This window comes from Calidris pugnax, unplaced genomic scaffold, assembly GCF_001431845.1.
Source record: "Calidris pugnax isolate Ruff unplaced genomic scaffold, ASM143184v1 scaffold68, whole genome shotgun sequence".
NCBI classification, from domain to species: domain Eukaryota; kingdom Metazoa; phylum Chordata; class Aves; order Charadriiformes; family Scolopacidae; genus Calidris; species Calidris pugnax.
In genome coordinates this window covers 4,230,906-4,253,888 of record NW_015090921.1, presented here as the reverse complement: position 1 = coordinate 4,253,888, position 22,983 = coordinate 4,230,906, and the positions used below count along the sequence as shown (strand labels likewise).

The 22,983-nt window shown below is 41.3% G+C and overlaps 1 protein-coding gene across 1 annotated transcript in view; it reads right to left on the bottom strand.

The window, feature by feature from the left end:
- RTF1 (RTF1 homolog, Paf1/RNA polymerase II complex component) overlaps positions 1-22,053 on the bottom strand; it is a 29,102-nt gene extending 7,049 nt beyond the window's left edge. Inside the window, exons 1-11 of the mRNA XM_014950229.1 lie at positions 22,000-22,053; positions 21,250-21,360; positions 10,669-10,816; positions 8,951-9,155; positions 6,746-6,860; positions 5,006-5,117; positions 4,159-4,294; positions 3,386-3,563; positions 2,384-2,466; positions 357-444; positions 160-267 (exon numbers count right to left, since the gene is read on the bottom strand). Coding sequence (XP_014805715.1) covers positions 160-267; positions 357-444; positions 2,384-2,466; positions 3,386-3,563; positions 4,159-4,294; positions 5,006-5,117; positions 6,746-6,860; positions 8,951-9,155; positions 10,669-10,816; positions 21,250-21,360; positions 22,000-22,038 — 1,323 coding nt within the window. The 5' untranslated portion in view covers positions 22,039-22,053. The remainder of the gene's footprint in view (positions 1-159; positions 268-356; positions 445-2,383; positions 2,467-3,385; positions 3,564-4,158; positions 4,295-5,005; positions 5,118-6,745; positions 6,861-8,950; positions 9,156-10,668; positions 10,817-21,249; positions 21,361-21,999) is intronic.
- Between the last annotated feature and the right edge of the window lie 930 nt (positions 22,054-22,983).

The window sequence follows — 22,983 nt, the reverse complement described above, 5'->3', positions numbered from 1 at the left end:
GATACTCTATGCAGTTATGCAACTTCATTTTGAGCCTTTCATTTTCTTCTTAGGAAGTGAATACCTTGATCTTTTTGCTTTCTGACAGCTAGTACTCTACTCCATCAGTCTGTGTCACCTTTAAGCACTGCCACAGCCTCGCCACAACACAATGTTTACCTCTTCAATGTCCTGGTCATTAAACTTGTAGTTGAGGGCTTCTTTGATGGACACTTCCTTCTTGTTTATCTCATCTAGTGTGGGTAGCTGCATCCCAGCAGAGAACATCTAAACCCAAGAGACAGTGAGGTTACTTCCCACTTAAAGTATCCTTGGCAGAAGGCTGCTAAGAAGAAACTGAAGTCTGGCAAACTTACCGCTTCCTTCCACTTCATAAACTCACTTTCAGTAAATTCCTGATTCGAGACAAACTCCAAGCGAAACACACGGGAATCACTGCCATGTCTGCAACAAGAAAGTGTAACAACATCCCTCTTTGATGGTGCAGAGCTGTGATCTTGGATCTATAGGTTTAAACTGATTCAAGAGGCCCAAAACCAGGTACTTAAGGCGACTCTTGTGGCTTGCATGCTCTCTGTTCCTAACCTCAGTCAGGTCAGACACAGTTCAGGAGTCTACATCAGCTATTGGTAGTAATGCAGAGCAATACTAGACAGTGAGCCTGTGGGTAACAGTCACTCAATTATGGCAGTAAAACCCTCAGGAGGAAGACGCAGACCTCTGTCACACCAAAACCTTACCTACCCTTTTTGGTGACCCACAGCATGATCTTTGGAAACGTAAAACTCCTTCATATTTGGACCAGTAGAAGTAACTTTTCTGCACCTTTATTTAAGCAGTACTTATTGCTCCAATGCTAGAGCTAACCCCTGTCTAATTTTTATATTTGTTGGCCAGTCAAAACCCAGAGATCCCTAAACATTTTCTGGGGAGCACTAACTTTGCAACTATCAGCTGAACTACTGTAGTGCTGCTAACCAATACTAAAATTAATTCTCATGGCATACCTTTGCAACTACCAGCTGAACTACTGTAGTGCTGCTAACCAATACTAAAATGGTGTAGATTTCAGTCCAAGCACAGAGCTCTCTCCTGAGACAGCCTAAGAAGTTATTGCATGTCACTATGGATTTAGATAAGAATTTTATTTTACTCCACATGCCTTCCTGTTGCTAATGGTTTATGTCTTCTTGTCCTATCTCACCACGATGTTTTGTATTGTAACTGTTAACCTTCATCTCATGATCCTTATAATGGACCCTAAGAACAACTGAGAAATCCAATGGTACATTCAGCTTCTTGCCTCCGAAGTACTGTTTTATGCTCTAACACATGTGCCAGATCCAATCATGTATGCCTTTAAATGATACATATTTCTAACATCTGATTATAAAAATGGTGGAAGAAAGATAGAAAAGAGTATTGCAAAGCTCAAGAAGCATAAACAAATAATCATGGGTTACTAAGGCAAATGAATCGCTCAGATGTAAACACAATCACAAGTCCCTGCATGAGATTTTTTTTTTTTAATAATTTCCATTATACCCAAGGGAAAAAACAAACAAAGAAACCCAACCCCAGCATTCTAGCAGTAAGCAGCACAGGAAGGCCCAGTCTGTTTTGCTATGAAAAGCACACTTATTCACGAACTGACGAGGATTAATTTGGCATCTATTTTTAATCCTGCATCATTTTAATCCTGCGTGAGCAGCAGGGCAAGGGAGGCGATTCTTCCCCTCTACTCCACTCTTGTAAAACTCCACCTAGAGTGCTGTGTCCAGCTCCGGTGCCCCCAACATAAGGAGGGCACTGATCTGTTGAACCAAGTCCACAGGATGCCAGGAAGATGATCAGAGGGCTAGAGCACCTCGGCAGCGAGGACAGGCTGAGACAATTGGGGCTATTCAGCCTGGAGAAAAGAAGGCTCCAGGGTGACCTTATAGCTCCTTCTAGTACCTAAAGGAGCCTACAGGAGAGATGGGGAGGACTCCTGATCAGGGAGTGTAGCAATAGGATGAGGGGGAATAGACAAGGGTAGATTTAGACGGGGGTGCCGTACAACATGGCGGCGGGCATAGCAGCGTGGTGGCGGTGCCGTACAACATGGCGGCGGGACCAGAACAACATGGCAGCAGTGCTGGAAGAACATGGCGGCGCATACCAGGAAGAAATTCTTTACCCTGAGGGTGGTGAGACACTGGAACAGGTTGCCCAGAGAAGCTGTGGCTGCCCCACCTCTGGAGGTGTTCAAGACCAGACTGGATGGGGCCTTGAGCAGCCTGGTCTGGTGGGAGGTGGTCCTGCCCACAGCAGGAGGGGTTGGAACTTGATGATCTTTGAGGTCCCTTCTAACCTGAACCATTCTATGAATCTATGATCTTACCGCAACTGTAGTCCTTTGTTTGTCCGGGTACCACCAAGCTGGTAAACCTTTGCAGTCTCTACCACACCAGTTATTTCAGCAACCTGTAGTCACAGAGTAAAATACACAGAGGAAGATGCAAGAGGGTTTTTTTGTGTTCCTGAAATGTATCTAGCATATTCAAGCCTTTTCACTAGAGATCAAAAACTTTAATCCAACAATTCTAACTAGATCAAGGAAAGTAAGACTCTACAGTGTACATTATCAGGTACTGAATTAGCTGCTTCATGCATCATCTTTGAGTTGTCAAACTATACCATATGAATGCTTGATACAATTTTTCCTGTCTTTTCAGTTCTGCCTCCATCACCAAATGATGTGCATTTTCCTACTTTTCCCATTTTATTTTCGATTAACACTGGTTTGGGTTAACAAATGTCCCAATTGAAATTCACTAGTGCTCCTCACATACAAAACACAGTCCCCCGATGACCTTTTTAATGCAGTTTCAGAGAATATTATTGCATCCTATGATTGTGCAGGTACAACAATGAAACAGAAAACAAAACTGTGTTCTCAACCACCTTCTCTATTCTGGTGCACACTGATGTACTAAAAACACTTTGTGAAAAAAAGAACTGAGACCACACAATAACTTGGGAACATTCCCAGAAATAAGGACTGAACGTTACTCATCCTTACTTGGTCAAAGCAGAGTCCTGAACTCCAGTTTGTAATACAAACAATGAGACAAGACAGCATGAACCACAACTGAAGAGCAGGCTTTGTCAGCGCTCCCTCTCTCTCACTAAATACATCTCTTAACCTAGCTAGTCCCATAAACTTACTTATTATTTTTAACGCAGTCTCCTCCACTTCTTTGGCGGCAATTCCAGTTTTTGGTTATAAGCAATCTTTATATATGAATCACTCAAACTATCCCAGGTACTTGAGAATTGCTAAGCTGCAAATATTATATTACAGCACTACAAAAACAACTAAATCTCTTGGAACTACACTCACCCGATAAACAGGTTTGCTGTTGTGATTTCCAATGCCAATACGGACAAAGCAGCCGGTGACTGTCTTGGCAAAGAAGGGCATGTGACACCAGCGTTCCAGCTTGTGTCGCGATAACCGGACTCGGTTCAGTTCTTCAGGCAAGGACACGGGCTGGGACTTGGGAGGAATTTCTTCTTTCCTGATTTGGGAAAGGTGAGAAGGAATAAAAGTAGAGACGTGGTCACCAAAAAGGGCGTCCTGAGGAAGGTGCAGGATGAGAGTTACCTGTTCAAATTACTAGTAAAAGGAATGATTCATCATGCACCAGTTGACTGTAGATACATGAACTTAGCATCCATGAGAAAGGCTTAATGCAAAGTTACTCGTTACCCACTGCCTCTGCTACCACAAAGCAAAAGGTTCACACACCAAGGCAGCCTACAGGCCGATGCTTTGAGATAAGCCAGCAGGTATCTCTGCCCTGCTAGTACACCACGGCTCCGTGGCAGCTGAACTGTGAGGTTAAACAAATCCCTACACAACAGTGTAAATGGGGCTACAGGTAACAGCAGAGAACTGAAGTTGCAAACCCATCCAAAGCCAATCAGTCCCGTGCACATGATCTAGAAGCCAAGAACTCAAATCTCAGCAACGCAGTGTGCCCAGAGACAAAACTATTTTAGAGACAATGAAATGCCCCCCAACAATCCTCTAAACCAGCATGTGTCTACACGAAGTAGATCTGGTTTTGAACACACACTTACAAGTAATCATAATCCAGTGTTACTACTTACTCTTCTTCTTCGTCAGAGGACGAAGACCTGGATGAGCGATCGCTTTTCTCACTAGACTTATCATCCTCCTCCTCCTCTTCATCATCAGAGTATACTTCACTAGTTTTTAATGGCTGTTTTTTTGCAAGCAATTCAGCTGAGGTGGAGGAGAGAGAACAAGGAATAGCAAGCTATAATTTTTTTTATGAAAGTTACCTTTGCGAGTTGAAACCTTATTGTTTAAAAAAAAAAAAAAAGAGGTAGACAGCTGTTAATTTTATGCTGTATACAAATGCCACTAGTAAACTAAGCACTCCCTTGTATATATTAAAAGAGAGACATAGAAGTATTGAAAAGCATCTTAAATCTCAGTTTTACTTCAGTCTCCCAGCTTGATTGCACGTAGCAATACAAGATGGGCCTAACAACTAGATATAAAAGATAAAACTATTAAGGTGAGACAACTCAAGATAAAAAAAAAATCTCATGTTTGGAGAGGAGCACAATAAAACCCAGTAGAGTAACAAAAGGGGTTACATCCAAAGTCTGTGGCAAGATGGACAAGATGATGTGCCAGGGAAAAAAGGAGCAAATGTAGACAAGGTAGCACAAGTAAAATAAACATGGTTTGGATGGTTCAGAGACTAAATAACAGAATCTAAGTGACCAACTCAAACACATGAACTAAACATTACCCAAACAATACCCCCAGGTGGTCACATTGGGCAAAACACCAAGGAAAACAGAGACATGGAATTCATCCTCTTCAAGATATAGGATCATTGCATTAATTAAACAGGAAGTACCGCTTTCAAAAAGCTGTAATAATGCCTCAAAAAGTTGTAGTAATTGCAGAATGCTTTCATACCTGTTCTGTTCTTCCTTTTTTCTCTTTCTGCTTTTAGCTCTTCCATTGCCTGAGATTTCTTGTCTAGCTTCTCATCCCGCTTTGATCGCCGCTCTTTGTTATGTGACATGACCTAAAAACATGCACAGAAAGTCCCTCAAATCCAAGTACAATACATAAATTGAAATGCATTAAAACAAAGATTATTTGCACACTTTGAAAACTTTTCAAATAGAAACTACTAACAAACTCCATTTTGAAATCAGTTTTTTTTTCAGGTTCATTTTTACAGAGCCTAGGAAGAAGGAAATTAATCTGAAGCATATTTCTTTTTTCTACTTTGTATGAAAAATAACAAACATATTTACACTTCAATGTTTCTGCCACCAAGTTCTAGTCTCAAAACTCCTCCTTAAAGTTAAAAAAAGGACTAGAAAAATAAGATGGAAGTAATTCTGCAACTAACAAGTAAAGAGGAACAACTGGACGAATATTCTTTTCATTTGCTTCTCTTTCTGCAAGGCCAAATCAGGGCACTTGCTCTCATTCAATGGTAAAGAAAAAAGTGATGTTAAAAAAATACTTAAAGCAGAATTAAATTTGTGTGTAAAGCCTGCAATGTGGATCCAAATTTTAAATGTTCTAAGTCTTCTAATATTTTCCATTTCTAACAGGTCTAGCTGGAATACCAGGTAGTACAGAAAGCAGCTTCTATAATAAGCATAAGAGGCAGTCATTTGAAGTAAGTTAAAGTAGTATCTGGAAGGCACTGTAAAAGAACACTGTATTAGATCCTTTTATATATCTATATCTATATATATAAGCCTACACATTATATGTTATATATATGTGGACTATAAAAGCATACACACACGAAGTTTAGAGGGGTAGGGAGATGAGATTCACTCCACTTAACAAGTGCCTAAGGGAAAACTTATCTCACCTAATTTGATTTAAGTGTTAAACATTTATTTCACCAGAAAATAAGATGGAGTGAATTGCCAGCTCTTCCATTGCACAAAAACAGAACCAACAGCAAGTGCAAACAATCAATGACATCTCTTAGATGGCTAAAGTTAGGCAACACAAATCCCACCTCACTCTGGGAGCCTATCTGCCCAGCCTCTATAAATAGAAGGGTGGGATTTTAACCATTTGAAACTACAGCCAATTTCAGCCATTTGAAACTACACTTCAGTTACAGAGGCCTCACCCCAAAAACTGGCATTATCCTCTTCCTACTGAAGATGAAAAACCTATAGAACAACTACTGTTCCTCCTAGTATTCAAGCTTTTTCTTGACACCCCTACCAATAGATACGAAGTATTCTTTTCATTCTATCTGCATGCAAAATATTTAAGACAACAGCTATGCCGTTTCTGGGCTGCTCTCTCAAACTTTCACTTGCAAGACGGACTGCATATGTAATGTTTCAGACTGAATGACAAAAGTTTGGCTGAAGAAAATGCAGAAGGTTGCTCTCCTGTTCTCGTACAGGAGATACGAGATGGGAGAATGCAACTTCGCATTTTTCATTAAAAGGAGCTTCCAGTGCACACCTCAGCAGGCCAAAGATGTTAATTTCTTTAAGTGAACTGGAAAGGCTAAAGATAGATTGAGCATATAAATGAACTAAATTCTGACCTGCTTACCACGCTGCTTGACATTAAGGGGAAACATTAGGGGCAGAGAGAGGCAGCATCCTATCTCCTATTGCCAAAGGAAAAGGGTTTGTTACTAAGGACAGTTTCATTTCCTACCTGGGATTCCTGGATCTGCGTGAGTTTTTTCTTCTCCTGCTCCTCCTCTTGCTTTTTCTTCTTCTCTTTCTTTTCTTTCTTTTTTGCTGTTTTTAGTTTCTTCTTGATTTCAAATCTAATAGCAGACATTGAAACAGAAAAGAAGGTATGAAAGAATGCTCTCCCCTGAGTCAGCAAGGTACCACTCAGATGCTGTCTCAGCTTAAGGTGTTAGTAGGCTGTACTTGCCCCAGATGGATAACCCTTTACTGCTATCCTGTTCCCCATTCCCTCCCCCAAGAAAAATAAGGTGAAGAAAAGCTGAGCCTAGAAAAGTGCAGGTTTACAGACAACTAACCTAAAGGGCTGAGGAGACTGCACACTAACAGCTACTCCCCAGAAATCTGTCCTTACTCCATCTTCGACAGTGTAGTGACCATTGTATGATGCCTCCAACTCTAAAAACAATTGGCTATTTCACATCCTTTGAATCTCAACAGCTAAAAACGTGGCTGTTTAAAACCACTATTATGCTAACTTTTTCATGCTTAAAACTTCACCTTTCTAATGGCACTGGTCTGTACAAGAACGACCGCAAAGAAATCATAGTGAGCCCTCCTTCAGCAACCACATTCCAAACAGACTCAGGCAGTTTCTGCAGTCCAGTTTAGGCACTTTCATTTCTACCTTCACAAAATATGACAGCCTGAAATCTTATTTTCAGCCACTGTATTCAGAAAAGTAATGTCCTGTCACTGATTTTCCACTGCACCATGGACTGGTCATTGCTTTAGTGAAGTGTGCATATGGACAAACACACACAAAAAAAATTACTTAACTTCCAATAATTTGAATTCAAAATGTGTTATCCACATGCACATTACGCAGTGCATGCTTCTTCAGTCCTTTACACCTGGATTATGTAGACAAGAAACTGAAGTGTCAGATGATCTTGTCTCCCTTTATGTCTTTAACATGAAGCATAACACACAGGGCACAAGCATCGTACCACGTGTGGTGCCTGCTCTAATCCCAACGAACTCACAATGTACATACAAAGAACTAGACAGCATTTTGAAAGATTCAACTTACCATAAAATTAAGTAACTGCCCCTTCCACCGCCCCTTTAGTTCTACCTGCCAACTTCTTTACATAGAACAGGACAAACTCGTTTAAGATTAGATCAGTAACTCAAGCTTAGACTGTTTAGCTCGTTTGTATCAAGTATTCTCCAGCGTTCATTCTAAAAGACAGACATTCAGTTACCACGGACCAGTGAATGAAATTAAAAAATATGGTCTCCTTCTACCTGATCTAAATCCAATCTTTCACTCATTCTGATCCCTTTGAGAAGGGCAGCAGGCTAGAGATTGAAAGCAGTATTGAAACCACAGACAGACACAGTAGTGCTCTAACCATGGCTAGGACAAACAGACAGTCTGACAGTAGCTTGTATTGATGTGATTTACTCCCCAGATGTCAGTCTTCTAGAGAAATTTTTCAGCAAGTGAGAAAAGAGAGAAGTCACCGAAGAGGAAAGAAACTGGAGAAAACTTGCCCCACATGTGCCAAATCTTTTCTGTTATAGACATATGGGAGACAAATACCTTTACTACAAGGAAGCTGCCCAACAGGACAGTGTTACTGTTGCAAACAAAACCACAACACCTAAGGTTGAAATCCACACATGATCTCTTGAAAATTGGACATCCAACACCATTCCTCATTATTTCAATATCTCCTCCTGTTAGGCCCCCAACCAGCTTCACACTCATACAGAAGCAAGCCTAACACTCCTCTGTGCTTCACCATTGTTTTCTGAAAAATTCCAGAAGCTCATAGGCACCTTACGCTTTGTCTGTCTTTTCCCAAAGTATCTGCACGTGACAGCTAACATAGAAAAGACAGAGGAGAAAGTCCTTCTGACTGCCTGGCATCTAGTGTGCAAAGCAGTAAGACCATAACAGCAGCTGACAGAACCACGGGTATACAACAGCTGAGAAACTTTCAGAAACTGACTTTCATAAGAACACCCAGAATTCCTGCTGTGTGCTTCTCAACTAGCTACAAGAAGAATTAAAAAAAAAAAATAAAAATTCTACAATGAAGTTTAGTTTGCTTTATAGTACTGAATGCTTGGACTCCAAACATGAGAACTCAGTCAGCTTACTCTCCATACAACCTGGATGAATTTGCTACCAAATATTAACAGCTATAACATTCACCTTCTCTTTAGCACTTCTCTCTTCTCTATCCGGTTAAACAGCTCCTGCTCTCTCTCCTTTTCTGTCATTTGTTCCAGTCGTGCTCGGTCTTCCTCATCACCCATAAGATCTTCTCCATAACCATCATGAAATTCCTCATCTTCAGATGAAGAATCTGAATCTGAGCTAGATGAGGAGCTGTTGCTTTCCGAGTCAGAGACTTCTCCTAAAACAAAAATACAAGGTAGTGAGATTCAACTGGGGCAAAGACCAACCACTTCATTGTGGTACGTTAGCAAAGGCTATCAAAAATGAATTTTTACACTCATCTTCTAATATATTAAAAGCATGTATCTAATGAAAACTAAACCCGGGAAGAAATACTTTATTAGTGTAAGATACACATGCTAAAAAAAATGATAAAATAAGTAGTACCACATTGAAAGATAAACTGGGTTATAAGTAAAAATTCTTAGTAGAAGCAGCAAATTTTAGGAGATCTTTTGGTTAGAGTACTAGGGTCTTAAAGCTAGATTTCCATTCCTATATGCTTATGTCCCTGAGAAGTTCCTTGTACATCCATAACTTTGTAAACATCTGTGTGCACCTCAAATTGCCAGTATTAACCACCACCAATACTCCTCGTTACAGTAACCTGAAGAACCCAAAATTCATCATTTGAAGACTACAACACTATGAACTGCTACATCACAAGATAAAGTTGAGTGCCTTCAGGACTGGCAAGGCTGTGATACCAGCTCTATTACTGTAACAAGCCCTCCCAGTTACACATGGGCTTAGGAAACAGCTGACTCCCCAATAATATCGGAGAACACCACCTTTGAACTTGATCCAAGTGCTTTGATTATCTCATCTAATTGACTACATTACACCAAATTGCAAAAGCAGGCATTGGGATTCTTTCTTTCACTTTCATGATGGTCTCAGTATTTCTGGAAACTTCTAGCTTTGCAAGTTTACACTGTGAAAATCCTCAATTTGTAAGCATGGATACATACAAGTTCAGTCACTTCATGCTTTGGTCTGTCTCTGCTGTGCTTAGTATACTTAAAACTGTATATCCTTCTTATTCTTTCTTGGTTCTTTTATTATCAACTCAAATCGCTACCATCCACCTGGAATCCTTCATGGGCATGATGAAAACAGGAAAAAACACAGGAAGTTTGCCCAGCATTGGAACAGATTCAATATTCACATTAAAAAAATTCTGACAAAGTTACAGTAATAATTTTATTTCTTCCATGTCAGTATAACTCTGCAAGAATTCTAATTCAGAGCAAATGCATGCATGATAAGCTCCTATTTGCATCACACAACACTATACATCTCTCTCTCCCTTTGTCATCACAAGAAGTCTGGGAAGGGAAAACACATCAAGGAGAATAAAAGAAAACACTACCCACACTACAGATGGGACATGCTGTAAGGAAGAAAAGGATTTCATTACTTGACTTTCTCCTGGAAATGAGTCATACATTCTTCAGTTGAAACAGTATTTAGTGTTGTGTGTGTAATTGAGTACTTACAGCAATGCTTTACTGAATTAAAAGTACTTCAAGCCATGGTAAATTTAAGAGTCATCCCGACTACCAGTAACAAAAAGAAAACTCTCTGAAGGTAGTCTTTAACATCACCATTTAGCATTACTTTCCAGTGTACACAAAGGGGTAACTGCGCTTGGAATTACGCTGTAAGTAAATGCAGATGTGTTATCTTACCCTCTTCAGGTGCCGAGCTCTCGGCCGAGCTGTCTTTATCTGAGCTGCCTGAAGAGGCAGCTTTGTTTGTCTGTTTCTTCATGGCTCCTTTCTTCTCCGCCTTACCCGCTTTTCCCTTTTTTTTGTTTTTAGAACCCCCGACAGTCCACTGCAAGGAAAGAACCAAGAAAAAGGGATCATGAGATGCGAACATCACTCTTTTCTCCTTCCCCTAAAACACTGGAGTAAAAAGGACTGGGAAACAGTTCAATACCTGACAGCAAATAATCAATTATACAAGAGAAGGGGAGGGGAAAAAAAGAAAAGGCAGCAATAGGAAACTTATCAAATGAAAGCATTTTACAAGGCTTTCTGGTTTGGGGAGGTGGGGTGTTGCATGGTAGCTTTGGGGTTTTTCTTTTAAAAACCCAATCAATTATCAGTGCAAGGCAACAGTTGGTAGGACACTCCTCTTGAAAACAACGAAGACTTCAGTCTGCAATATCCACCAGGAGAAGAGAGGTACTGAAAACATTTTCCTAGGAAAGTAATTTTAAACAACAAATGTCCAACTGCACTTGTAAAGATTCGCTCCAGTTTACCACTATTAAACAGAAGCAACAGATGTGTTTCCAAAATCAGTTTATTCAAAAGCAGGTTTTAGATTCTATGAAGGCACACCAATTATACCTGACGGTCTTTCCAAAAATCTCAGTTTTATCAAGAGTACACAGCATCTGCATTTTTATGTAACAAACCAATAGTGCACTCGCTCACAGACAGTAGTGCCACCACCTGTATCTATGTACACAAGTCAGAATCAAATCAGAATCACAGCTGTTAGGAAAAAAAAAAAAGAAGAAAATAAAATGTAAAGTCTTAATTTTAATTTTCTCCTAATATCATACCTTCAGTTAACTTAAACTGCACTTTCCAAGTATAGGACTTCTACTACCACACATACGGGTAGCAACTTTAAATTCCGAAGTCCCAGGAGAACTGCACTTTCCAAGTATAGGACTTCTACTACCACACATACGGCTAGCAACTTTAAATTCCAAAGTCCCAGGAGAAGAACTAGTATTTACCTTACAGTGGGATTTCTTAGTAGAATTTTTGCATTGTCCCAACTACCTGGGTAAAGCCAGAAAGGGAACAGAACCAGTAAGGATTGCCTAGGTATTATTTTAAGGCTTTACTATATTTTGCACTTCACTATCTCTCCTACAAGTTCTTCAAGCACAAGACCTTCAGGGACAAGACAGTCCCTTTCTAAATATATATATTTAGACTGTTACCCTCTTCATACCTGTATATTACTCTCACCTGTCATATACATAACTATCTGTTCAAGCACGCAGTCTACTAACAAAATATATATTCCTAATTCAAATGAGCAAATACTCTTTTGCATAACTGAGATTGTGGACTCAAAGCTACCCTAACTGGAAAAACAAAAAACCACCAAACCTTTAGATTTGACCTCAGGTCATACAAACTTCAGGTTTCTCACCCATTCACCCCTTCCTGTAGCATAAATCAAGCCCATCTCTGCAGGCAAAAATCATTCCATCAAATTTGACTTCTACCTGGTTAGGCACCATCTTCAGAGAACCCTGGGCATTAAAATACTCTAAGCAAAACTCAACCAAGTAGTTAGAAGCTACTACCCGATCTGCTAATATCTTTAGGATTTGCTAGGTTTTGATTACTCTCACATCTAAACTTGCACCTTCCATATTACCACCTGCTTCATCATCTTCTTTAGGCACCAGCTGTGTATTCAAATGTATCTGTCAAAGGCCAGGCAGAATTTTTGTTTTCTGAGGTAAAAGCCCAGGTAGGTACCTTGTGGTGAGCCTTCAATTGCAGTCCCTACCCCGTGCAGTTACCCCAGTCTGCCATGGTCCATAGGGTAGGTGAGAAACCGCACAGAAAGCATCAGCCTGAACTTGCACTCAAGTCTCTACTGGCTTCCACAATTAAAAGGTTTAATTGTTCAGCGTTACAATACTGCTGCCTAATAATATTCCTGGTTAACTATGCCCATGTAAATCAGTTAAGAACAAGCTTGTATTCTGCCCGAATCTGCTCAAACCTCAATATTAAGGAATTGCCTCCTAAGTATTACGGAAAAGTGCATTTTTTGCTCTTTCTTCAAGACCTCACCTACCACCAGCACAGCAGTGAAAACACAACAGTGAGAAAGGGAAACTCAGCATTTAGCAGGGAGGAGCAGAGCCCTCAGAACCAGGGATGCAGAGGCATCTCCTTCCCAGAGCTCTGCCACTTCTTTTCAGTGTTCCAACAAGGAATTATACCTCGCGTCAGCATGCTGTAGGGCAAGAAAGAAGCACAGAGAAAGCCACAGTATACCCCACAGTCACACCAAGACCTTGAGAGGTCATGCTGAGATGAAAGAAGCCAAGATCAGATAAAAACAGCAGGACCACGGCGGTTAATAAAATGTTTAATGGCTGTAGATACAAGCCTTACAGATCACTTCTCTCAGCCTTTGACTCACAAGCAGAATTGTGGAGAGAACCTGGGTCCAGGAAGATGGGATTGAAGAGAAAGCCGTGCTACAACCTCTTGAACAACAAACAAACAAACAAAAGTAATAAAAAGAATCTGCCCTAATCTAGGAAATTTTGCTTTGGTTTCCATTTCACCCTGAAGATTATGCTTCATCTCGCTTTTGTTTACGTGAGTGAACTATGCATCTTTTAAGTCTCAGTAACTGGTTGTCACTTCCCAATTTCAGTGCTGCCACGAAGCCAAACTCTTCCTCATCCAACTCAGGTTATTCAGCTACCCCAATCTCCCATCAATGCCTAGCCATTCCTGGTACCATTACAGGATAAATCAAGAGTTCGAGCAAGCCTCAAGGACAAAAAAATCATCTAAATCAGGATGTAGTCAGTGTGAGGCTTTCTTAGGCTCACAGATTGCTCTGCAGGATCAAGGGCCATCAGTTGTCATTTGGGCACCAAATGACCACTCTGTAGTGTTCAGATAGAGACCACCCAGCATCGAGTTTCTTCTTACAGCAGAGGAAGGCAGTGCAGAGACTTGGGGGGAAGACAATATTGGAAAGCCATGAGCTGCATGGCAACCTGCAGACCAAACCACAACCTTGAGCCCCTTCCTCATGCTCTCACACACCAACGGAGATCAGAAAGGCAACAACACGTTTGCACATTGCATCAAGAAAAAAGATGCACACCCTTTTATCTCCGTGCATCTCAAACAGCAAGCAATAACCATGTTTTCCAAAACTCTGTCCTTTATCACAGCTTCCCCGGGTCCCCTCTTCCATGTTCCAGCACAGCAGAGCCAGCAAACGCTTCTCACATGCTTTCCATGACTGCAACACCTCCTCTGAACAGCTCCTCTATTCACTGCTGCCTCCTCAGCCACCATCTGGAACCCTTCATGGTTCCAGACAGAGCAAGTTAATAAACCCATGCAGAAGTGTGCTGCGACGTTGCTTTCTGCTTATTATTTCGTACTATCAAACAACAGAGCTTTATGGTTCATTCACAGGAAGCAGCCAGAAGAGCATTTCAATTTTGCCTCTTGCTTCAAAGGCTCACAGTGCTAATCACTTGCATATTTCCCCCAAGAAGTCCAAGGCAAGCCACAGTAGCCAGAATGGATTGCCAATAATCAACAAAAAAACCCAGAATGGATTGCCAATAATCAACAAAAAAAACCCAAACCAAACAAATATTAGAAATCAGCCAGATTTAGAAGTCAGCTTCTACAAAAGCAACTACACAAAATGATTGAAGAAAATCATTTATAGCCCAGCAAATCTGGAACATATTTCCACCAGGGAGATGAAATGAGATCGAGGAGAGGAAAAAAAAGAAAAAGAAGTGAGGTCTGACAGCACAGAATACAGTAGAATTGTCTTAGTACCTATCTGAGCAGCAGGAGTATGTTAAGAGAAGAAAATAGTCAATAAATGCATTATCCACTGAGATTTTAGTTTGCAAATAGGTAGTCTCCCTGCTTTTGTTTTATTATTTTTTTTTTACATTAAACTGGATAGAGATGCACAACCAAGGTTACCAGCTGCCTTCGTTTCCCCTGGGATGGGTTTGACTCTCTTGCTGGCAGCTGGTGTGCTGCTGTGTTTTGGGTTTGGGATGAGAGTGCTGTTGCTAGCGCATTGATGATTTTGGTTGCTGCTGAGCAGTCAGGGCTTTTTGTGCTCCTCACACAAAAAGCAGGCTGGGGGTGCACAAACAGTTGGAAGGGGACAGAGGTGGGACAACTGACCAAGTGACCAAAGGGATATTCCATGCCATGTGATGTCACACTCAGCATATAAACCCGGGGGAAGATGGAGTAAGTGGGGGACGTTTGGAGTCATGGCGTTTGTCTTCCCGAGCGACCGAAGTAGGGAATGAATTCCTTGTTTTGCTTTGCTTGCATGTGCAGCTTTTAGCTTTACTTATTAAACTGTTTTTATCTCAACCCACGAGTTTTTTCTCACTTTCACTCTTCCGATTCTCTCTCCCCATCTCTACTGGGAGTGAGCCAGCAGCTGCGTGGTCCTAGCTTCTGGTTGGAGCGACAGCAGCTTGTCCTTGCCATATCCTTCCCTTCCTGGAAGTGGCTTTTATAAGCAAAAAGCAAATTAAAAGCCACAACATCAAAGCAAAACAGGTCCATGTTCCTTTCCTAGGCCAGGTAAACTTACAGGTCACGATGAAGTGACAGCTTAAGAGCATCAAGGTACATAACACTAGCCCAGCTTACAAACTTTCATCCATCCTTCATTTATACAGGGAAGACAAAGGCCATCCTCCAGCCAAGTCATCAAACTGCAGTTTCAGCCTGCCTGAAGACAACAGCAGGCAGCACAGGTATGAAGATAAGGCAGCATTTATTGTCTTCAGGGTTTCTGAAAGCTGGCAGAACTCTGGAGACAGCACTCTAAGAACTACGAAGCAAAAAAAAAAAAAAGCTCTCTACCACTACTGTTAAAATTAAATAGTAAATAAAAAGCCCTTCTTACTTTTCTTGCACAAAGAGGAGATTCAAGGTGGCAACACCAAAATGGAAAGGAGATAACCAAATAAAGGAAACACCTTCCGAAGCCACAGATAAAGACTTTGCCAGGAAGTGGCTGAAAGGAGGCTTCATGGGCCAAAAAATCACCAGATACATCTGATCCACCATTATTGTCCAAACTGCTTGAAGAAGCTCACAGAAAAACTATGAAACTATGGAAAAAAAAAAAAAGTCTACCTATAGTAGCTTCAGATTTAGTTTCAGCTGCAAGTTAACATCTGTTCTAGAAGTATTTTGAGGGGTGTGTTGAAAAATGGCAAGAACTGCTGAGTGACACCAACGAAGAAGCACTCTCCATAATCAAAACAAACTTTGGGATGCTACTGGCTGTGAAACTTGCCATGTTTCATTTCGGAAGCCCAGGCCAAATAGCTGGAGACAGCAACAGCCATAAAACACTTGGTCAATGAGTGCCTTGCATGGCCCTAGCATCACCAGCCATCTGGACTAACAAAGGCTTAATGACTTCTCTAGATAATAGTCAGAGCCTTATGACTGGATTGTTCTCAGCAAAAACTGCTCCCTGCATACAAAGGAAAAGTTCATCCAATGAAAAAAAATATAAAATCACATATTCAATCTCAATACCTCCATGAAATTATTTCTGGAGCAACCTGCTCCACTTTGGAGCTCCTGCAGACTCTCATACCACATAAGCCAAGTCCCCAGAAGTCATCCCCATGCTAGTTTGCAATTTAAAGAAGCTACTTGTCGACCAAATTTTGTACCTATTTTGTCCACAGCTGGTTCACATTACTTCTTTGGACATGTTAGCCTGCATAGAACTAGCCTACGCTATTCAGATTTGCACTTGCTCTTTGTTTGGGGTGGGGGAAATAACAGGACCTCTCTTCCTTAAGCAAAGCTTGACTGTTGCACCCATCAACAGCTGAAGGAAACTCTCTCCAAGAAAAGTCAAAGTTACAAAGCACACAGCCTATAAAGCTGTGTATAACAAGATTAAAGCACAGGCCATTTCAAATTTCCTAAGCTTGAAAAAAAATGTACAGCAAAGACCTCACAGGACCAGCGAACCCACTCATTCTTCAAAGTCTAATTAAGCAGTATTATGAAATAAAAGCACACAAGAAAGGAAGACATTTAGCACCATAATCTCTACAAATCCACAAAAGACACCCCCAAAACTAGGGAACACATGCAGTTTTCCTGCTAATCCATGGTTTACTAGAGTGCTCTAAATTGAAGCCCTTTCTTCTTAATAATGGGAGACACAAAGCCTCTGAGGTCAACTGTTATTCGAGACCGATTTCCTCACTGGCTTCGTGACCACTGCTCACGTCCTCTTCTGTCCCATAGTTCTTGACAAGGTCTTCAGCTACGGTGTTTCCTACTGTATCTGCATATTTGTAAATAAAGGCATAAACGGATATTCCTCACTAAACTCCAGACTAGTACCAATGTGGTGGGTTGACCCCGGTTGGACATCAGGTACCCACCAAAGTTGCTCTATCACTCCCTCCTCAGCTGGACAGAAGAGGGAAAAGTATAATGAAAGACTCATGGGTTGAGATAAGGACAGGGAGATTACTCAGCAACTACTGTCACAGCAAACCAGACTCAACCTGGGGAAATTAATTTATTACCAATCAAATTAGAGTAGGGTAGTGAGAAATAAACCCAAATCTTAAAACACCTTCCCCTCTCTTCTTCCCAGGATTAACTTTACACCCAATTTTCCCCAAGTGGTGCAGCGGGATGGGAACGGGGGTTGTGGTCAGTTCATCACACATCGTTTCTGCCGCTCCTTCCTCCTCAGGGAGAGGATCCCTCACACTGTTCCCCTGCTCCTGTGTGGGGTCCCTACCATGCAAGACAGTCCTGCACAAGCTTCTCCAACGTGGGTCCTTCCCACGGGCTACAGTTCTTCACAAACTGCTCCAGCGTGGGTCCCCCATGGGGTCACAAATCCTGCAAGCAAACCTGCCCCAGTGTGGGCTCCTCTCTCAATGGTCCTGCCAGCAGCCTGCTCCAGCACAGGCTTCCCACATGGTCACAGCCTCCTTCAGGCATCCACCAGAATGGGGTCCTCCATGGACTGCAGGTCGGTATCTACTCCACCGTTAGCCTCTGTGGGCTGCAGGGGGACAGCCTTCCTCCCATGGTCATCACCATGGGCTGCAGGGGAATCTCTGCTCTAGCACTTGGAGCACTTCCTCCCCCTCCTTCTTCACTGACTGTGGTGTCTTCAGAGTTGTTGCTCTCACATATTCTCACTCCTCTCTTCAGCTGCAGTTGCCCAGTTTGGGTTTTTCCCCCCCCATCTTAAATATTTTATCACAGAGGTGCTACCACCATTGCTGATTGGCTCGGCCTTGGCCAGCAGCAGGTCCATCTTGGCATTGGCTCTACCAGACATAGGGGGAGCTTCTAGCAGCTTCTCACAGAAGCCACCCAACTATCAAAACCTTACCACACAAAGCCAAACCAGCCATGTATTCGTGATGTAACATTTCTTGTCCTCGAAATATCTTCTGCTATCACCCTAAAGCTGTTAAGAGGCACAACCAAACCCCTCACAACATTAGAATGAGTGCAGGAGGATGCACGGACTTACACCAGCATTGCTAACAACAAACCTTTGAAGAGAAACAAACAGAAGCTCCTACAGCACTGTGGCTGTCTAATCTACATTGATGTTAGTGAAGTTGTTGCTGAAGTCATCCAGGCTTCACTGCACAACAGAAAGAATTCATTTACTGTGACCAATGTTGCCAGCATAAAAGGAAGAGTAAGAACCCAAAATTAACCTACTGCAATTGAGGAACAACATCCACACAATGTCTTCAATAAACAGCAAGGGTACTTTGTGGACACATACACCTCTAGTGCAGTTGTCCCAACAGTAACTTGGCTAACACCAAACTGGTTACGTGCAGCAAGCTAACAACAGTTTGAGCTCGAGTAGTCATGGCTACACATTGTCCCACAGGTAAAGGAACTGTCTGCCTCCACATGCCATCCTGCCTAGTATACCTCTTGGTGAAGGTGGTACTTCTTACTGCAAAGCCCTGCAGTCACCGCTGTTTATCAGTTCTCTGAATGACAGTTCATAGTCAATTCGCTCATGCACGTTCCACAGCTCCACCAGAAGATGGTTCAGAGCATCTCTCCTATCTCAGTGGCTGCAACTCACCTTAAGTCCCTTGGTTAAGTAATTTGATTCAGAATACAGAGGTGCTTAAAGTGTTAGAGAACCCAGCACCAGCACCATGAACACCTGATGTGGCTAAAAGCTTTCACAGAAGCACATTCTCACCTCAGACACACAAAATATAACACTAAAGAGCTACTGAAATTGCTTCGGCACCACTGTAGAGATGTAGCATGATTTGTACATGCTACATTACATTGTACATTATATTCTATAATTCCAAAATGCACTTTATCTCCCCTATGCCCCACAAACTTTTGCCCCTTTAAAAGATGCAGAATGCAGCATTAGCCCCTGAAGCAGAGATTTAGGCTCCTTTTCTGTACATGGACCATAGTGACAATCCTGGAAGGTTTAACACTTACCAGGAGCCACAAAGGATGCATAGACTACAAAATCTGCACGGGAGCAAATGGGCAGGATTAAGCACATTTCCCCAGGGCAACAGTTTCCACACTTTTGCCTCAAGGTCCTCATCTTGCAGGAAGTCCAGTAGAGACAACTTGAACTTCTAGACCCCCACCCCCCCTCCCAACCCCCAAGGTTTAATCCAGCCACAAGAACACTGATTAAAACCAAAGCTGTTCAGCAGGAGTAGTGTAGTCAAGCCTAGGAATGCACACAACTGAACAACTGGCAGAAGCAGAACTGTCATAATCCAGCCTGTCTCACCCTGCTGTGACAAGCAGCAGTTCAGAATGCATAATTCAGGCACAGGAATAGAAGCAAGTGTCCTAATTACCTCTTCTCTAAATCTTTTCCTCCTGCTGCATGGAGGTCAGAAAGAACAGGTATCAATTAGAAATGATACACAGATTAGAAGCAGTATCAAAGGCACATGGTGCCAACAGAGATACTACTGCATCTGCGAGGTCTGCAAATTCATGAAGAGACACATTGTCGTACTCTACACATAGCGGAAAAGGTAGAACTTACTTGTAGTTACACAAGCTAAAAAAAAGGATTTGAATAATATTACTTATTCTGTCAGTTTTCAGAGACAAACACAGAAGACTATCATTGACATGCTCTCCATACCTAAGTCTACTTTTCCAGACAAGCTCGTCTCCACACAGCTCAGAATAAACAATCTGTGTGCCAGCAGATCTGAGCACACACAGTGACAGACAGTGGTCATCCAATATCAAATCTAGTATCTAATTTATTTTACATTTATATTTTTCTCTCTCCTTATTTTTAAGCATATATTAGACACAGAAGTCATCTAGGTTTTGTTGGGTTTTTTTTAAGAAAAGGATTGATTGAAGCAGAATTACAAGTATATTTATTTTAAAAACGCCTTGGAAAGAAAACTAAACCACACGTTCTTTACACTTATTGGAAGAACTGTGCTACCCTACCAAATGCTTAATAGTTTATCACTGGCCTACCCTATTGGTCTTCAAGTTGTCACAATGCATAATCCTACCTGTAGTTTCAGGGAAAAAGAATTAAAATATCTACCCCAAACAGCTCCCTGTTCAATTTTTAAGAATGAACAGAATAAAAGACCTCACTACAAGAAAGCTTGCAAAAGACATTTGCAAGTGTTCAAGAAAGTAGTTTTATTCGAATACCTGTATGACCTGTTTGTCAGTTCCCCTGGTTTAATAAGTTGATTTCAATTTTCATTTACAGATGAAAGCAGAGACTTTTCACCACCTCTAGAATGTAGTACCAAGAAAAAACTAATAAAACCAGATCTAGCAGATAAGCTCCAATATACAAAGAATTGACAACAGCCCAGAACAAAGTAATTCTAAACTTCTCCTTGCCTCACTTTCTTCAAAAATGCTGATAAAACTAGTCTCTTGCATGTTCAAATGACCAGACAGACAATCACAGCAGAGTTCTTGAAGAATCAAAGCAACTAAACAGAACAGTTTTACCACCTGTAAAATAGCACTACCTGCCTTGAGCATCTTCCTCTCCGAGGAAGGAAGCTCTCCTTTAAAGCTGAAAACCTCTCCCCTGAATTTAGAGTCCAGCTTGAGCAGCTTCTCTGCTACCTTGAACACAGCTTTACACATGAAAAACATCAGTTTTAAGCAGGCAGATCATCAGACCACATGAACACGGGATTAAACAGGCAGTCATCTTTTCTGTAGACCTTCAGACCATTTTGTACAGTTACAATTCACAGCATATCAATCACAAGAGACAAAGAAGTATTTCTGAGTACACATCCTCTGGGCTTAACAGGTGTCCATCAGTTCTACTGATGGCAAGTCCCACTTTATGTCGTCAGCAGGCTAAAAATACTGTATGATAAATATACTTTCACTGCTTAGGTACAATCAGGCAAATAACCCACAGTAAGTTCACTGATAACACGACAAACTCACCTCATCATCACTGTCTGACGTCTCAGAGTCTGAAGATGCTGTAGGTTTGCTCACAGGTGGCTCCTTCTCTTCAGAGTCACTGCGTTTCCGTTTGGCCAATGACAAGAGCTCCTGGTGTGAAAAACCACACGTTTATTTTAAAACGTCACAATTAGTTTTACCAATCCAGGATAGTGTATATGCACCTTCCCTGTGATATTTGAGTGTATCCCAGTAAAATTAGTATCCCCATTGACTACGGCATAAAGTCTGCTTGTGTTTCATAAATAGGTGTATATATACACGACACAATTTTAATACAACTGGATACTACAAAAGGATTTTGAGGAGAACAAGCTATAAGCAGAAAATGCCACTACCATCACTTTCTTGGTCTAAATGACCTACAACAAATTACTTTCAGAGTCATGTCCAGCTCTTTTTTATTTGGATTGTGTAATAATTCAAAAACACCCTGATGTTACACCCTGTGTAGCATTAACCCAAAAAGGCAAATGCCACTAGAGAGCAGCTCCTTCTTCTAAACAAGATGTTTGCAATTATACACTTTAAAAGAGAAATACTTCGGGCTTCATCATGATGTCATGGCTGATAATGTTTAGTGAGCTGTTCAATTTCTTTTCACTGTCCCTATATAACATAGAATGCACTTAAAGCTTTGGATAGACATACAGCAGGCATCAAGCTCAAAGTTTATGAAACTAAGTAAAACTGTTCTCCAAAGGAAGCATTTTCAAAGGCAATACACACCAGCACAAGTACTAAATGGCTCTCAAATAATCTCATCATCTGCTGTTCATAGCTTGTTCAGATGACAGAAGCAGCAGTATAAAAGAAACACTTCTGAAGCTGCATTACTGCCTTTGTCGTCCATGACACATAATTTATTCTTAAAAACATTGCTCTGGGGCTGAAGAACCTTAGATGTGAATAGAAAGAGTCACACCAACTTCCACAGTCCTGGGAAGTCACTACTAGATTGGTTCACATTAGTTTCACAACTGGAAGATTATCTCCACAGCAAACGGATTACAATTTAGTACCTCAATGAGAACATAAAATCCACAGAAACTGATGGCCTGGGCTACTTATCAAGAAAGAAACCTTCTATTAGTATTAGCATTTTACAAAGCTGTCTCTGAAGAAGGCATGCAACATCAACAGAGCACGTTTGTACAATTCACAGTTATTTTCAGGATGTTTTCTACAACTTTTTGCAGGGTTTCTCTCACAATTGTCTCTAAGTAGTCCTACAACCCAGATTACCTTCCTGGATATCTTAGCATATTTACCACTACTTTTGTTCCAAACAATTTTCCTTCTTTCTTTCTACCCTTGTTCTGTTTTCCAAGATACTACGTTAGAAAGGCTCTTACTCCTTTGATTCACCAAGCTGTCAGACATTAAACCTACAGAAGGGCTCCACTTGCTATACTCTCATCCTAAAAATCACACCACAAAAGCACTGCTTCGCTGCTACCTAATCTTTGTCCCTGACCATACATATCCCTGCTGTTGGAGTTGCTACAAACAGCTCAGTTTGGAAGAAGCAGCACTCGGGTAAAGCTGCAGATGCATGCCTCCAGTGGATGAGGGAACAGATGGAAAACCATGCAGTTACTCCTGCCACCATCACTCTGGTTGCCTGGTCTATGCTAGAGCTAGTCCAATTCCTTCTATTTTCAAGCTCTGAAGAAACTACCAAACTAATATACTACTGGGGAGATGTTGGCA